This window comes from Hevea brasiliensis, chromosome 5, assembly GCF_030052815.1.
Source record: "Hevea brasiliensis isolate MT/VB/25A 57/8 chromosome 5, ASM3005281v1, whole genome shotgun sequence".
In the NCBI taxonomy this organism is placed as follows: Eukaryota; Viridiplantae; Streptophyta; class Magnoliopsida; order Malpighiales; family Euphorbiaceae; genus Hevea; species Hevea brasiliensis.
The window spans coordinates 643,275-660,718 of NC_079497.1; the positions used below are offsets into that span (position 1 = coordinate 643,275).

The following is a 17,444-nucleotide window of genomic DNA, read 5'->3' on the forward strand; positions in this document are numbered from 1 at the left end:
TTTGTTCTAAATTTATTCTCCCATAAAAAATATTTTACCTTATTAGTAGTCTCTGTATTTTCTTAATAATATGTAATACATAGGTGGGGGTGACTTTGATATATTCTATCGATAACTTAAAAATCACGAGTTTAAACATAAAAATATTTTTACAAAATAAAAGTATAACTGCAGATATCAATTCCCTTTAAAATTCATAAATGCAATTGAATCAATCTTTTTATGTAATATTGATATATATAATAATAGGAATGTTGTAAAATAAAGGAAGAATGGAAAAGCTGATGTAATGAAATTTGCAATGTTCTTATTGGTGATGGAATTGTAATCTACTTACAAACGTTACGAATTAAAATATTTTATTTATTGTATTTTAATTATATATTCGACAATTATTTGACTATTGAGTAATTTAACACCATGGAATGAGTGAAACAACAATCTATGAAGAAAATTAAAGGAGGTTAATAAGGTAAATTTAGAAAGATGAATTATAATTTGGTGTGGGGAAACGAGGGCACTCATGCAGGAAACGAACAAGCAATCACATAGGGTGGAGAGGTCATCCCCTGTCTTTATAAAACCCTCTTACGCTTGTGGTGAAAAATCAAGGGCAAGGAAAGGCAGCTGAGATATAGCTAAAGATAAGAGTCACGAACATGGCTTCTCGGAAGCAAAAGAAGCAGGCTGCTCTATATGACCAGCTGCAATTGCTCCGTGATGTTACCAACTCTACTGCTGTAAATACCATAAATCTTCAAGCTTTTATGTCGTCTCTCATCACTCGATCATTCATTTCTTTTTTTCCCCCTTTTGTTCACAATCTTTCTTTCGCAAACATTAAATCTTGAAAACTTGCAAGCAAAACAAGATAGCTAGAACTTGCACAAACTGATCAACCTAGCTATTATATTGTGATGATCATGAAAGTGAAAAAATACCGATGGTGATGATGTTTTTATTTTTTCTTTGAATTGATTGCTGCTAGTTTGATATTTTCTTTCTGAAATTTTTTGATTTTGGCAGATGAATAAAACCTCAATTGTTGTAGATGCCTCTAAATATATAGAAGAGTTGAAGGAAAAAGTGGAAAGGCTGAACCAAGAGATAGGAACTTCACAACTAGCTGAGACTTCCCAAAATCAATTACCTATGGTGAATGTCTTCTTCTTTTTTCTTTCCTCTTCTCCACCAATTATATATATATATATATATCAAGTGATGTAAGCCGTCGTTCTTTTCATACTTACAGCAGGTTACAGTGGAAACCCTAGAAAAGGGTTTCCTTATTAATGTGCTGTCAGAAAAGAATTGCCCAGGTTTGCTTGTTTCCATATTGGAAGCCTTCGAAGAACTAGGCCTTGAAGTGATTGATGCTAGGGTTTCCTGTGAAGACAATTTTCAACTGGAAGCAGTTGGAGGAGAAGTAAGAAATAGCTGTTGTTTCTTTGTTTTTTTTTCTTTAAATATTTCAATGCAAAGGGCTTTGCATTTTTTCCTCAATACATATGTTTGTGAATATGGATATGTATGTCTTTAGTCCTTACAAATAAATAAATAGGGAAATAACAAAAATATCATGTGAAATTCACAAGCACTTATGGTGAGAACCACATAAGTTACGGAAATTTTTTTATAATTTTATATTTGGGTGGACAGTATTGGAATTCAATGATTATCCAATTTGCAATTGCTAATTCACGTATTAATTAATCTCTATTCGATTAAAGAGAAAACATTCTCAATTCTTGCAGTACCAAGGGGATGCTGATAGCTTAGATTCTCAAGTGGTGAAACAGGCCGTGCTTCAGGCGATCAACAACTGCAATGAAAGTAGTGACCAAGATTGACCCAAATTTTATATTTTGAGCCAATATTTATCTCTCTTTTTGATTCCATGCAAATGTTTATGGTATCACTTAGGCAGCCGTCAATCCATATGCATATTAATTATGAACATGTATTATTAGAGGTGTCAATTTTTATTTATATCTATTTGCCCACACACACTCACCCTTTTGCACGATTAGAAAAAAAAAAAAAAAAACTATATATCAATCCATTTAATGTACGGCTTGGATAAATAAGGGTTGCATATGAATACCCATTTTAGCTATTAATCAAAATTTTGTCCTATGATTACTTCCCTACATTCCATGCAGTCACCACTACCACCATAATCCTGCTACTATTGCAGCCGCCACTGCCACCACCCCACAATTGTCATTGCCGTCAGTACTTCCTCCACCTTGCAATCACCTTTTCCATCATGATCAGCACAGTATCATTGCCACCACATCCATCTCTACAACCATCACCGTCTATACATATGCCCAGGCCACCACCACTATCATATTCAATGATTGCCACCAACAGTAGCAATTATAGACGCTTGAAACATTAATAAGATAAATGAACAACTTAGGATTGACTCGGATCAAATGAGTATACGTGTCACTTACCACCCAACTGATTATAATCATTTATTTCCTACATACAGTCAACATACATAATATCAATCTTTTAATATTAATTATTACATATATGTATAGTTTGAGCTCTGATGATTCAGTCTGGATTGTTTTCCACCAAGGGAGCATTCGTTTTGGTAAGTCCACGAGTAAACTGACAAAGAAGCCAGCAAATATTTGTTACAAAGGAGGAGTTATTGTCTTGTGTGATAGCATAGTTTCTTAACAGTAACTATTGATATGCCATTCCCTCCAGGCTAGGAAAATGGAAACAAGTGATCTTGGGCATTCAAGAAAGTATGAGTGGGAAAATGAGAGAAGCTACATAGCTCCAATTCATTTGTTAACTTATTTATGTGTGATGAATTTTCCTTCTATCATTTTAGTGATACATCAATTATTGATTGAATGGGGGTATACACCCTAGTGTAGGATAGAAATTCTCATTTTGGTAATTATAACTAATTCCGTAAAAAAAAAATATAAAACACTAAATTTTAGTGTTTTATATGCTAACAAAAATATAGACTTTTCCAAAAATATGAGAAGTTAGTCTCACTTGTATGTGAGTAAAGGATTACATGTTTCAGGTGTATTATATAATTTAATCACGAGAAAATAATGAGCATGATTGAGTGATGAGAGATTAATTAAGAAGTTGTCTACATTTGCTATTTACCATTAAATTGTGAAAAAATGAATTTTTTTTTTTATTGGTGAGTGAATTTTATTAATAAATAAACTAGGAAAAATTTAACAAAGCAAATTCAATCTAATCTAATTAAGTCAGTAAACTAAATTAACAAAAAATACTAAATTTGAAAAATAGAAATGTTAAGTGAAAATTTTGATAACTAAGAGTGCAAAGAAATAAAACATTTCCCATTACGCCCACGAGAACAACAGCAAAAAAACCTCACAAAGATCACCACGTTAGCCACAGCTAGGTGTGTGAGAAGGTATATGCCACAGCCATATATATGCTTGAAGTAGTAGTAAAAAATAACATAAATAGCTCACAAGTTGACAGCAAAAATGATGAGCTTGAACCGCAATTAGCAGTATTTATTATTGCTTCCAATCATATTAATTTGTTTAATTATAATCATTTTTGGGATGGCAGGATAATCAGAAGAAAAAAAAAATCAGGAATGAAGGAAAACAATGCACTTTGTGTTTGTGCAAGACAAATAATTATATTCGCCATCAGTTTTGAGTGAGAAATTCAGCGGCACCAGTTTTTGTTTATGGAGATTTGCATAAGGAATAGAATGAAGAGTGAAAAATAACAAAATATAAATATGTATTTTTTGGTTTTATCGCATCAGAAATGAGCAAGTTGGCCACCTCTGCTGTGACATTATTTGGATGTTACACTGCAATGTTCTAGTGCAAGCTTTGACATTGATTGGAGTCTACCTAGCTATGACGAAGTTGTGGTTTGTCCTGTTGAGAAGCGGCATTAATACCACCTAGCTGCTGCTGCTGCCGGAAATTTAAGTATTCATTACTCTTGTCAAAGCGTTTGGTTGGCCAATTAGAATTTTGCAAAAACATATGCGTTATGCTGTCATTTAAACCATTTAATTAATTGGTCTCAATTAAAATCATAATCTTATGGTTTTGAGAAATCAAAACTCAGTGTTATAAAATTTTCAAATTGAAAGTACTATATGAGCAAAATATTTTATTACATTAATTTTGAATATTTAAAATTTTTAATTATAAATATAATTTTAGTATTATTGAATTAAAATTAATTAATTTATTATATTTTGATAGGTAAGAATTTTTAATTTTTTATTGTTATATTATTTATTTTATGTAGATTTTCGTTGATTACCTATTGAATCAGTGTCCTAAGGCAACGCGGAAGACATGATATGAAAATAATAATTTAATATTCAAAAGCTGACGTTAGTACGGATTCATGAATTGTTTTACGTCTTTCGGTGGGCTGAAAAATTCTAAAATTATTTAAAAATTTTAATATATTAAAAAAAATCCTTATTTAGTTTTACCATTTTGGGATATTAAAAATTTATTAAGATAATTAAATGCTCATGTTCAAAAAATTATGAATGTTTATATTGTAACTTTTTTGTCATTAAAAAAAAATTGTAAAAATTTAAATATGAGATATTTATGATAATTAGTTTCTGTGCATTGCACGTTATTACTCTATAAAAATTTGTAATTTAATTTTTTATATAATATATAATATTATCATAATATTAAAAATATTATATTTAATTATTTAAATTAAAATATTAATTTAATATCATATTAATTAGTTATATAAATAAAAAAATTTATTAATTTAAAAATTATTTTTTTATTCAATTAAATTTTTATGAAAATTTTGTGTCATATTATTAACATATAATATTATCTTAATTATAATTAAACTTAAATTTAATATAATAAACAAAATATAATAATAAGTTTTAAAAATAAAAATAGGTGAAAATATTAAAAAATTAAAATAAATTAATGATACATATAAATTAGCTTAATAAATTTAATTCATTTAAACTTTATTTTTTTTTTATGAAAAAAGTTTGATTTACATATATTTTATTTTAATTGTTCATAATTTAAAATAATATTAACTTTCATAATGAAATTATTTATCTAAATTAATATGAAAGAAACTTATTTATAAAATTAAAAAATAAACTAATTTTTAAAATAAATTTTTGTTAGTTTAGTGCATTATCATTGTATAATTTTTATTTTTATTATATTAATATATTAAAATTTTATATTGTCATGTTGTTTAATACAAAAAATTTCAAAACCTATTTAACATATTAATTATTTAATATATTTAATAAACATTTTTTTAATTATAAATTATATTATATATGTTATAAATATGTGTGTGAGTGTATATATATATATATATATATATATATATTATTAATATTTATAAGTGTAACGGTCAGACCCCAGTTACTAGAGGAATTATCCGCTTTGGCCATAGGCCTCACGGTTTTGTCCCATAGGTGGAATGGAGAACTTCCCAGGAAATCGCCTATCATAGGATTTCTTTTAAGCGAACACGCTTAACCCTGAAATTCTTCCAACTCTCCAGGCCATTCCACCAAAAGGAGCCTCTAGTGATTAGTTTCTCCATTTTATATATCATTACTTTTTGAACCCAAAACCATCTTCGTGCTTTGTCGATATGGGATTTGCCTAAGGGACCTTTCTCTCCCCCCTTTCGGGACTCAGAGTTCTCACTGAGGTTTCCCCCACCATCACCCAAGAGGACACGTGAGCAACTCTGATATCACTAAATGTGATATCACTAAATATGACACCACTCACCCATCTACAGTGAAGTTCAGCAGGACATGTCACACAGAGTGCCGAAGCACCATATTTTATCTTGTTTCTTAATTTATTGATTAAAAAGCTTTTGGGTGAAGCTCATAATATTTATGTTATTGATTGAAATATTGATTAATTTTTAAAATTTTCAAAAATTTACAGAAAATTCGACAGAGTGCCAGCTAAAAATTTAAAAATTTCTCCATGAGATTGAGTTTAAGTATAATATGGATGAAATTATGGACTTGTGTTGAAATGTTGAAATTTTTGAGAAATATTGTGATTGTGTTGATATAAATGGAATTTGAGAAGGTGATGATTATATTGGAAGTGTTTTTAACAGGTACTGAAGAACTGTTTTCTCAATTTTTAACCAGCACTCTGTCGGATTTTCTGTAAAATTTTTAGAAATTCTAAAAATTAATCAATATTTCAATAAATAACATAAATATTATGAGTTTCACCCAAAAGCTTTTTAATCAATAAATTAAGAATTGTAAATTGAAATAAGATAAAATATGGTGCTCCAGCACTCTGTGTGACATACCCTGCTCGGCTTCACTGTAGACGGGTGAGGGGTGTCACAATAAGAATATTTTTATTAGTTTAAAAAGTTGGTTCCTCATTAATACTTGTATATATATTGTAGTGCATATAATTTATTATTATAAATGCACCATATGTGTTATATGTTTAAATTTTAACTAAAGAATATTTTTATAAAATTAATGTTGACCCGTGTAGCTCAAAATGAGTATTGATTTTAATGATAATAAAACTCAACTAGAATCTATCTAACTCAATTTCAAGTAATGTATAGATTGTTTCTCTTACTCATGAAAAATCTTTAAGGTTGCATCTAAGGAGGAAGGGCACTCAAAGGCATCTCAAGATGAATCTAAGTTGAGAAAGAACAAGATTATAAAAGCTAAGACTCAAGTTGAAGGTATGAAAGTTATAGAGTTAGGAATTAAATCTTAGGATTTGTGTATAAATAATATATGAAAGTTTTAGTCAATTGGAGCTCAAAATTAATTTTTATTTGATAAGTGCATAATTTATTAATTTTACTCCCATCACATTTAATATTTTTAATGTGTTTTTATGTTTAATTCAGTTAGTTAAGTATAGTTATCTATTAGGCATATGTTTAGAGAGTTGTTGAAATATTTGTGTTAAATAGAGAAATTTGACTCTTGCTGTATTTTTCAGGGTTTTGGTGAAATTCCAAAGTAATATAGTGTGGAAGGAAGCTTGAAAAGATCGAAGGATTGAGAAGCATTGTTGAAACGAAGTACACATGCCGTGTAACTTGACCCGTGTAAAATTCTGCCAGAAGAAATTTAGAGAACCGAGGAAGAAACAAAGTACACGGACCATGTAACTTGACCCGTGTAAATCCTGGAGACCAGTGTAACTTTCTGTGCCCATGAGAAACATGCCCATTTAGCTCCAGTAAGTTACACGACCTTGGGCCGTGTAGTAATACACGGGCCGTGTATCCGTCGACAGCCAGATTCCTAATTTTGCTCCATTTATAGTTTTTGACAGAGACTCTAAAAAAAAACCTAACTCTAAAGCATTTATTATAAATAGAAGAGATAGCAGCCCACTAAAAAGGATTGAGACGCCTCCAAAATCATTCAGCAGCCTCTCCATTCATCTTTTAGAATTCTTTTTTATTTTTCTGTAAGCAATGAGTGGCTAAATTTTTAATTCAGTTCAAGGGATTCAAATTCTTTTGCTTGATTTGTAAGATCAGGTTCTTAATTTAATTTATGTCTTTTTAAATATCTATTGTTTTCTGATTTATTTGTCTTTGATCTATTGAATGATTTGCTAAAAAGGCATATTAATTGATTGTTTGATGAGATCAATTACTAGTTCATCTTCATAATCCATAATTGTTGTGTAAGATTGAACATAAGTAGCAATTAGGTTTTATTAATTATGATCCCAGTTTTCGATAATAACCTAAGGAAACAATAGGGTGGATTAAATGATTTATGCTTCATAAATTATTGTTCAGTTTAACTACTTCCTTTTCTTAAAGCAATTATTAATTTGATAAGAGTTGCTTAATACCAACTCAGTTAACAATTAGAGTCAATAAGAGTGTTGGGCTCGAATTGATGAGTATAGGGAAGTCAGGGGTTTACCTCGCTGTTTGGTAAATCTACGTTAAGTATTCAATAAGAAATAATTGTATTTCTTTTGTCTATGATCAAATCAATGCATTGGAATGAAAATTACCTTGGACTGAAGTTTGTTTAAATTGAGATTTTCGTATTTAGTTCTTGAATTTCTGATTTCTTCTGATTTTGTGTTACAAAACCCCTTCAATCTTTGTCTCTTTCATTTTTCATTACACAAGTGCACGAAATTTAATAAGTTAGTCTCTAGGGTTCGACCTAGATTTACCACTTGCTACAAAAAAATATTTCATAATTAGTAATTTCAGTTAATTTAATTTTTGGTGGATTCGACACCCATCATTCTTTCAATTACTTTATAAATTTTCTTTCATCATGATCTTGGATATTTCTATTGGAATATATATTTTTCTTCAGGTTTAAATCAGATTTTTAAAGATTAAAATTTTTCTAAAAAATTTGAAATAGGCATATGGTAAATTAGTTTGCTAACTTGTTTGTTTGCTAATGTTTTTGCTAAAATTATAGTTTGCTACTATTGTCAAAATTTTATTAGTTTGCTAAATGATCAGAGTTACTCTACTTCGTACAAAAAGATAAAATAATTACTATTTTACCTAGAACAGTGTGTATAACATTTCAAAAAGGTTTCAAACAGTCTAAAATGATTTGGGACTTTAAATACACTTTCTTTATTTCATTTTACACTTAATGAAAACTTACAATTGCTCTAAAATCTTGATATTTCATTTATTGCTTTCATTAAGAGCTTTAAAATATTTGAGCTACCATTGACAAATCAACTCATCTCTTCTTTGTAGTTTGATTTGTATTGAGTGAGAGTGCATGCTAAAACATTAAATTGCATTTAAGAGAGGTTGTACAAGCACCTATTGAAGCTTGTGGGTGTGTGTGCTTGAGATAGCACTTGTTAGGATTTCAAGCTACCTTTGTAAAGGCTTAGTGTTGAAGAATTTGTAAAGGGCCTTTGGTCTATTGCCTTTAAAAGAGCAAATAGTAGATTAAAGACTCAAAGAAAGTTATGTGAGAGAGTAAATATAGGCTAGTTAAGCCGAACCACTATAAAAATCATTGTGTTTGATTTCTCTAACCTTAATCTCTTTACTTTGTGTAATTTATTATCTATGAATTGTATTGGATGTTGAATGACATTGATGATAGAATGAGTTGATATACATGAATATATATTAATTGGGTTGAGAAATTAGTTAAATATTTTGTGATGCATGTTGTGTTAAAAATTGTTATAAATATTGATTGAGGCTTGAATTGCAATTTAGGAACACATTCTTGAAACACATATCACTTTCATTACATATAGGAGCACTTAGTTGAACAAAGCAATAATTTTTCATTAGGCTACAAGCAAGGGCCGAAAAATTGTTTAAGTCCAATTCACCCCCTTCTTGGACTATTTTGGGATGACAATTAATTTCACCTTTAATTATATCTTTATTTGGTATTTAGTATGATTGGATATAATATAATTTTTGATTTAATTATTAATAGAAAATTAAAACTATATCAACACAATAAAATAAATTTAGTCCAATATGATTTGGTTCTTATAATATCTTTTTTGTTTCAATTATCATTTTTTTTTTCATTCAAAAGAATAATAATTATGAACACTACTATTTTCAATACTAAAAAAATAAAAATAGAAAAACATTGATAACATAATAATATATATATATATATAAATATAATTAATTAATATATTATTAATATTACTCTTATATTTATTATTAATGCAAGAGATAATATTTTATAAGTGGTATAATGTTAGCTTTATAATAATAATTTTTATGAAATCATATTTGTAATAATATAGACACACATAGCAATAAATTAATAAGGTTTAAATTTAATTATCTTTTATGATTTTTTATTAGTATTGATCTTTAATTAAAATAAAATAAAATTCCTTTTTAAGTTTTCCATTTAATAAATTTTAAAATTAATAATAATCTTTGAATGATTTAAATTTTTTTATTATCGTTTTTATAAATTATAGTTACTTAAATATTTAATTTTAATTAATATTCATAATTTTATAAATATTAATATATTATTTCATTGCAATAAAAAAAATTAGATGGAAATTAACTTAAAAGAAACTAACAAAATATTTTTAAACATATATAATAAATAGATAAGTAATTGTAACTATAAATTTAAAAAATTAGATATTAATAAAGTTTTTTAATTAATATTATAATATAATGAAATTATATTTTTATTTATTAATTTTTTATTTTAATTAATTGTTTCTTATAAAATTTTATATTTAAATGAAGTTAAAATAAATAAGATTAAAAATTTTAAATTTATATTAATTTTAAAATTAATATAAATAATAAAAATATAATTATAATTAATTTTAAAAATAAGAGTAATTTAGATTTTTTTATATATATATTTATATATAATATAGGTGATAAAATTAAAAAAAAAGTAATTGTATTATGAAGAGAGCTGGTAATGGATCCAACCCATTCTTCCAATAGGCCGGGCCCAGTCTCAATTTCCAAATGCAGATATGCTCACTCGAGCCTCCTTTTATTTATTTTGTTACTTGAAAACTTTTTTGTTTCATTATATTGAATAATTAATTTTCGTTGACAATTCTAGAAATATGGAACTTCTGCAATGTCAAGATTTCAACTTGTATTCATTATATTGATCATCAAATTTGTTACACTTGAATTATTAATTCTGTAGTTTTGGTTTCAATTTATTATGTTAGGCACCCAAATTACAAAAATAAAACAAAAATTTTATATGATTTAATTATAAAGTATAAACGTAAGTATGATTAAAAAAAAAAGATTACAATCAATAAAAATTAATTTGTTAAAATTTAAGCCAATTTTCGAAGCAAAGAACTATAAATCATTTCTTTTAATCAAGTTTAACGTGTTTATTTTTTACCCTTTTCTTATTTTTTTCATAAATTGCTGGTTTTCCATTGAGAACACACAGAATTTTTTAAAATCATTCGGACTTTGATCAGTGGGCTTGAATTGCACAGCCCTAGTTTTAATTTCCTTTTTTTTTTCCCTTTTTCCAATTTTTTTTTCTTATATTTTCTTCCTCTGTTTTTTTTCATTGTTTTTTATTTTAAGGTTGACAATTCCCAGTGATTTTCCTACTTTCAGAATTTTCTTTTTAATTATTTTTTTATTCTTTGCTTGTTTGATATATAATATAAGGATCTAGATTTTTTTTAACATATTTATAATATAAGGATTTAGATGCAGATATATATATGTAATTACATAGAAATTCAAAACCTTAATCATGACAATTGGCAAAATTCATAAGTGAGTTTGGAGTTTCTTCCCAGGCCAAACATTGAAGAAGAGCAAAGAGGAAAATTTATTAGAAGAGCTGCCCAAATTTGTAACAAGCAAATAACCACAGGAAATACAAAAACAGGCAGAGGATTCCAGACGCATAAAGAAACAGAGTACTTTAAAAGCCAAAACCAGGCCAAAGATTCCGAATATGCTAAGAATGGATAGAGCTGATAAGAAAACAGCTAAGAAATCTCGCAAGTCTTCCATTTTCAACACCTATTCTCTGTTTCTTTTGCTGACTCCTTACGGGACAATTTACAGCAACGCATTGGAGACATATCAGGCTGTCTTGGCCTTTCAGATTGTTGACAAGCTAAAGTCTAGGCAATCATTGCTAATAGTTGACATGTCTCCTTAGTCAACTGATCACTTAACCAATATGGGCATAGAAATTAAATATATAACGAAGAAAATGTTTAGCAATAGACTTGAAATTCTGAATCATTGGCTGCATGGTGGAGCTCTTATAAATATGGATCCCTAGAGCATAACCGAAGCACAAATAGAATTATATCAACCTCATACCAATTTCTTCTTCATTACCTTAGTTATGGCTTTCTTTAATTCTTCCTCTCTAACTCACACCACCTTCAAATTTCTATTAGGGTCATTTTTGCTTCTTGTTGGAATTGCCTCTGCTCAATTATCTTCTACTTTCTATTCAACAACATGCCCTAGTGCCCTTTCCATCATCGAATCAGCAGTAAACTCTGCTGTATCCAGTGAGGCTCGCATGGGGGCATCCTTGCTCCGTCTTCATTTCCATGACTGCTTTGTTAATGCAAGTCATTTCTCTCTTTTACATATATCATATCACCTTATTCTTCTTATACATTGTTGCATTGCATGCGTTGCATACGTACGTGTAAGGGATTGATCACCTAACTATGAAAACCCATTTCTTAAATATTTCAAAGTGTCAAGTTAATGTTTTGCATTTTCTCAGGGTACTCCCAGCCTTAGTTTTGGGTGCTTCTTCAGCAAAAATTTCATTTGTTTCCATGCTTATTCATCAACTACGTACTTGTTTAATTGCGGCCTGAAACATATGAACACAGATGACAAGCTAATCTTTATTTTTACCATATAGCATGCAGAATTTTTTAGGCATCTGTCATTGATTGCATTGATTTCTAACCTTTTTTTTTTTCAAGCGATTTTTTTTAATACATTGGAAACTACTTTTTTAAGACTTTGCTTCAACACAGTGTAGACCGAGAGGAAGATGAATGTTCACACATATAATGATTAACATTAGTTGAACGGATTGATTGAGCTAGAGTCAATTTGTGAAATTGTTAAATCTGTCAATTTTATGGTCCAATTACATAAAATTGGAATTTCTGATATACTTCAAACACATCACATATTTCGTAATTTCTAAACATCACATGTTTCGTAATTTCTGTGTGATTTAGAAGAAATATATATATATATATATATATATATATATATATATATATATATATATATATATATATATACTGTCAGTACTGTATTAAGTATTTCCTTATATGGCAGTTTTGACTTTGATCATCATAGGGATATTTTTTTTTTTCTTTTTACCATATGTCGGTAATGAAGTAGTGGGAATTACTGCACAACACAATAAAAAGGAAAGCATTTTTAATCTAATCAGTTCAATGGTCCAATTAGATTGCAGATTAATTATGTTGCATATAATATGAGCTTATAAAAGTAAATAAATAAATAATTTATGAACAGGGATGTGATGCATCGGTATTGTTGGATGGAGCGTCAGGAGAGAAGACAGCACCCGCCAATAATAATTCTCTAAGGGGTTTTGAAGTCATTGACTCAATTAAATCCCAATTGGAGAGTTCATGCCCTGGTGTGGTCTCCTGTGCAGATATCTTAGCCGTTGCTGCCAGAGACTCTGTTGCTGCTGTAAGAACTGATATGATCATTTACGTCGTGTCGTTTTATTTGGGAGGTTCTTCTATGTATGGTTGAATTCTTGGATTTGTTTCAGTTGGGTGGACCTAGTTGGACGGTTCAATTAGGCAGAAGAGATTCAACAACAGCAAGTTTTAGTGCTGCTTCTACCAACATACCTTCTCCACTTTCAGATCTTAGTGTTCTCATCTCTAATTTCTCAAGCAAAGGTTTCACTACTAACGAAATGGTGGCTCTCTCAGGTGTGTATTTTTCAAAAATTCTAGTAAAAGAACCGGGGAAAAAAAGAATGACTTATTATGCTTGCAAATTGTGGCATGCAGGAGCACATACAATTGGGCAAGCAAGATGCACAGTGTTTCGCAACAGGATTTACAATGAAACCAACATAGATTCTTCATTTGCAACATCACTAAAAGCGAATTGTTCAACCTCTGGAGGAGACGATAATCTTGCTCCTCTTGATGTCACTAGTCCAGAGGCTTTTGATAATGCTTACTTCACGAATTTGTTGAGCCAAAAGGGACTCCTACACTCTGACCAACAACTCTTTAATGGAGGTTCCACAGACTCTCAAGTGAAAGCTTATAGCTCCAATCTAACATCTTTCAGGACAGATTTTGCAAATGCAATGGTGAAGATGGGAAACCTTAGCCCGCTTACGGGCACAAGTGGCCAGATCAGGACCAACTGTAGAAAAGCCAATTGAGTCTTGGTTACGATACATGTCTACTCCATATTTGCATAGCTCGCTGGTACGTGGTGGGATAACTATAATAAAATCCTTGTACATAATGGTTGTATTTTAAAATTTCTCACCATGGGACACGAGTTCTTTATAATGTGTAGTTATTACATGTGTATATAGTGTGGGAAACATATATATATGTATATTCCAGTGAATTGGCTTTCTATGAACTGGTGAAATGTGCCCCACTTTAGGCTCATAAATTAAAGAAAATCTTTACCTTTAATTTCAGCAAAATAAGCTTTTAGTATCACTCGATATTTTGCATGAAAAACATTTATAATTTCTCAAAAAAATTATCTTATGATTAGTGTAATAATCCAAAGAATTATCTTGTAACTACAATATGTTTTATTTAATTATTTTTTTTCTAGAGGCCGGCCCAGTGCAAGTCATGGCAGTAATGATATATAGGAAAAAATTTTTGATAGAAATTTAAGTAAATTATACTTTTAAATATATTCTACCATAATTTTAGATAAAATCCACCATAATTTTATATAACATAACATCATTGTACAATCTGACTTATACTATTATTATTATTATTATTATTATTATTATTATTATTATTATGAAAAGATCAATTTTAAAAAGGAATACATCTTCAATTATTCAACAAAATCTTGCTCTCCTCAGCATAGAAAATATGTGTTTTTTTTTATGAATCCATATTGTAGAAATTGAAGATACACATTATTTTAAGGCAGGAAAATGATTAATTTTCCATTATATAAAAATAATGCATTTTGGTAATTAAACACAACTTTTAATTCTTCATTAAATCAATATATATATATATATATATATATATATATATATATATATATATATATATATTTATTTTAGTTTTGATAGAATATGAGGATATCACGATTCTAAAATAATTTTAATCTTATTGGATTAAAAGTTATTAGTTATATATAATTTTTTTAATATTTTAAAATTATTAAAGTTTAAATTCTCGATTTAATACATTATAAAGTAAGCACTTTGATTACTTGACTGACGATAAATTGCACCAAATCAAACCAAGATTTTATCATTTAAACTTTGGGTCCGGCCTGGCCAGGCCTAAAATTTTTATAGGCTTGGCCCAAGGAAATAAAAATATATATTTTATTAGTTGGAGGGCCAAGCCTCAAGTAAATCAGAGCTCTCATGCGTGAAGTTCCCAGGTTTTTTTTCCTCTTTCTTTTCTTTTCCTTTTTTTTTTTTTTTAATTTACTTTCATAATTCCTGCTCATTCTATTAAAATCGAACAAAGTCAAAAATAACTCACCTTCCTAGACAATTGGCAAAAATGTTCCCTTTGTAATCTCACTCTCTTTCTGCCTGCTGTAATACATAGTATATATAGCATACAATATTACAGTCTGGACATGACCAAACCAAATAATTTCGTAACACTGTAATATTAATTTTTTTTTTGTAACTCTAGCTTATCAGAAGCCAATGTAGTAGTTGGCCAAGTCCCACGAAAAGAAATCAAACCTAAAACAAAGTTAATTATTGTATTATTTGATACAAGGAGTAAATTAACAAGAAGAATTGATAATAGCAACTAACTATAGTTAATTTTGATAAACTACAGCGGCTCATTAGTAATTTACTTTATTAGTTGAAAAAAATAACTATTCACCCATAAGCTACCTGGCTTAAATTAACAACAGATATCCAATTAATCACGCGTTCAAGTTAGTTTAATGAAGTAGAGAAACTAGTTAGGAAGCTTTCAACGAAGCAAATTAAAGCATGATATATAGTAGGCAACTTGCAATTAAATGTACAAGACTAAATCAATACAATCCCCTCACTCCTTCCCTTGCATGGACATAGTCACTACCATAGGCCAAGTCAACCCCAAGTTTACATCTGCTCTTCTTATCTATAAATACCCACATCACCATACCCCAAGAGCCACACAATACCTACTGCACCTTTATTTAGTTCGCCTTTGAATCCAAAATTATCATTCACATTCACTCTAATAATACGTTGTTAAATACAATCAAATGGCTTCACGTATCTTCTTCTGTCTTTGGGGGTACCTTTTGCTAGTTCTCCCCGCAACAGCTTCTGCAGCACTATCTCCCTATTACTATGGTGGAACTTGTCCCAATGCTTTACCAACTATCAAACGAGTTGTTGAGGCTGCAGTGTCCAGAGAACGTCGCATGGGCGCTTCTTTGTTGCGTCTGCACTTCCATGACTGTTTTGTTAATGTATGCATATACAAGAAAAACTGAAAGCTCTCCTCTTTTATATTTTCTCATTAACTGGTTTTTTTTATCCCTTCACTTACTATTTTTTTTCTTTTATTTTTTTTTTTTAATCGTATAGGGCTGTGATGCTTCACTTCTCTTGGATCCTTCTCCCACCATTGATAGTGAAAAGAATGCCCTCCCTAATGCAAATTCTACTAGGGGATTTGAAGTTATCGACCAGATTAAGTCGGAGGTTGACAAAGCCTGTGGCCGTCCAGTGGTCTCTTGCGCAGACATATTAGCAGTTGCAGCTCGCGATTCTGTAGTTGCGGTATATATCCAGCTAATCCCTTTCTATTTTTTTGCATAAAATAGGCATGAAATAATTAAAGCTAAGCACAATACAAGCAAATTTTCTGGTCTATTATTGTTGTTTTGAAATTTTTGTTTTTAAAATGCGCACCAAATTTTCTGATCTCCTATCACCATTTTCAGACCTTCCTGAACTTATCAGTGGCTTCAAGAAGCATGGTCTCAACGAGAAAGACCTAGTTGTGCTATCTGGTGGCCATACTTTAGGTTTCGCACAGTGTGGTACCTTCAAGAATAGAACCTACAATGAAACTTATAATATTAACCCAAATTTTGCACAAAAGTTAAGATCATCTTGTCCACCTAATGGAGGTGACAGAAACCTTGCACCTCTAGACCCAACACCTGCACGCTTCGACATTGCTTACTTCACCAACTTGAAATATAAGAAAGGGCTTCTTCACTCTGATCAGCAACTTTTCAGTGGTGGCTCCACTGATAACCTTGTGAAAACTTATAGCTCAAATCCACAAGCTTTCTGGAGGGATTTTGCTAAGTCTATGGTTAAGATGGGGAATATAAAGCCATTGACTGGTAATCAAGGCCAAGTTCGTTTGAACTGCAGGATGGCGAACTGAATAAAATCGTCTCTAGAAGGCATTAATTTGCTCAATGACGCCGTTGTTTAGGAGAATAATTATATTTGTTGATTCTTTTTAATTTTGCACAATTAATTCCTTGATATTTTTGTGAAGTCGATAAAATATGGTTTATCGATCTCTTCTTCAGAAAACACGAGAAATTGTAAAACATTTCGAAGTTGAATTCTTGAATTGTATCAATCAAATGTTTATTGCAATTGTATTAATTTATATATATATTAATTTATATTCATTAAATGCAGATTGTCTTTTTAA

General features: G+C 29.5%; 3 protein-coding genes across 5 annotated transcripts; all 3 read left to right on the forward strand.

Annotated features, from left to right (window-relative positions):
* Positions 1-535: 535 nt before the first annotated feature.
* Positions 536-1,989, forward strand: LOC110657080 (transcription factor bHLH61). 3 transcript variants are annotated; one of them, XM_021814145.2, is made up of 4 exons: positions 536-740; positions 1,027-1,155; positions 1,253-1,426; positions 1,755-1,989. In XM_021814145.2, the coding sequence occupies exons 1-4, from the start codon at positions 660-662 to the stop codon at positions 1,848-1,850; spliced, it is 480 nt and encodes a 159-aa protein (XP_021669837.1). In that variant the 5' UTR covers positions 536-659; the 3' UTR covers positions 1,851-1,989. The 3 variants fall into 3 exon arrangements, with proteins under 3 accessions (XP_021669837.1, XP_021669844.1, XP_021669851.1); XM_021814152.2 differs by having other exon boundaries at positions 548-740; positions 1,256-1,426; XM_021814159.2 differs by lacking the exon at positions 536-740 and adding an exon at positions 747-946.
* A 9,133-nt stretch (positions 1,990-11,122) lies between these two features.
* LOC110657069 (cationic peroxidase 1-like) lies at positions 11,123-14,232 on the forward strand. Its single transcript, XM_021814135.2, has 4 exons — positions 11,123-12,124; positions 13,069-13,251; positions 13,337-13,502; positions 13,584-14,232. The coding sequence occupies exons 1-4, from the start codon at positions 11,894-11,896 to the stop codon at positions 13,967-13,969; spliced, it is 966 nt and encodes a 321-aa protein (XP_021669827.2). The 5' UTR covers positions 11,123-11,893; the 3' UTR covers positions 13,970-14,232.
* A 1,687-nt stretch (positions 14,233-15,919) lies between these two features.
* LOC110657294 (peroxidase RIP1) lies at positions 15,920-17,426 on the forward strand. The gene is made up of 3 exons (XM_058147812.1): positions 15,920-16,233; positions 16,352-16,546; positions 16,608-17,426. Exons 1-3 carry the CDS (start codon positions 16,024-16,026, stop codon positions 17,163-17,165), a joined length of 963 nt encoding a protein of 320 aa, XP_058003795.1. The 5' UTR covers positions 15,920-16,023; the 3' UTR covers positions 17,166-17,426.
* Positions 17,427-17,444: the final 18 nt, after the last annotated feature.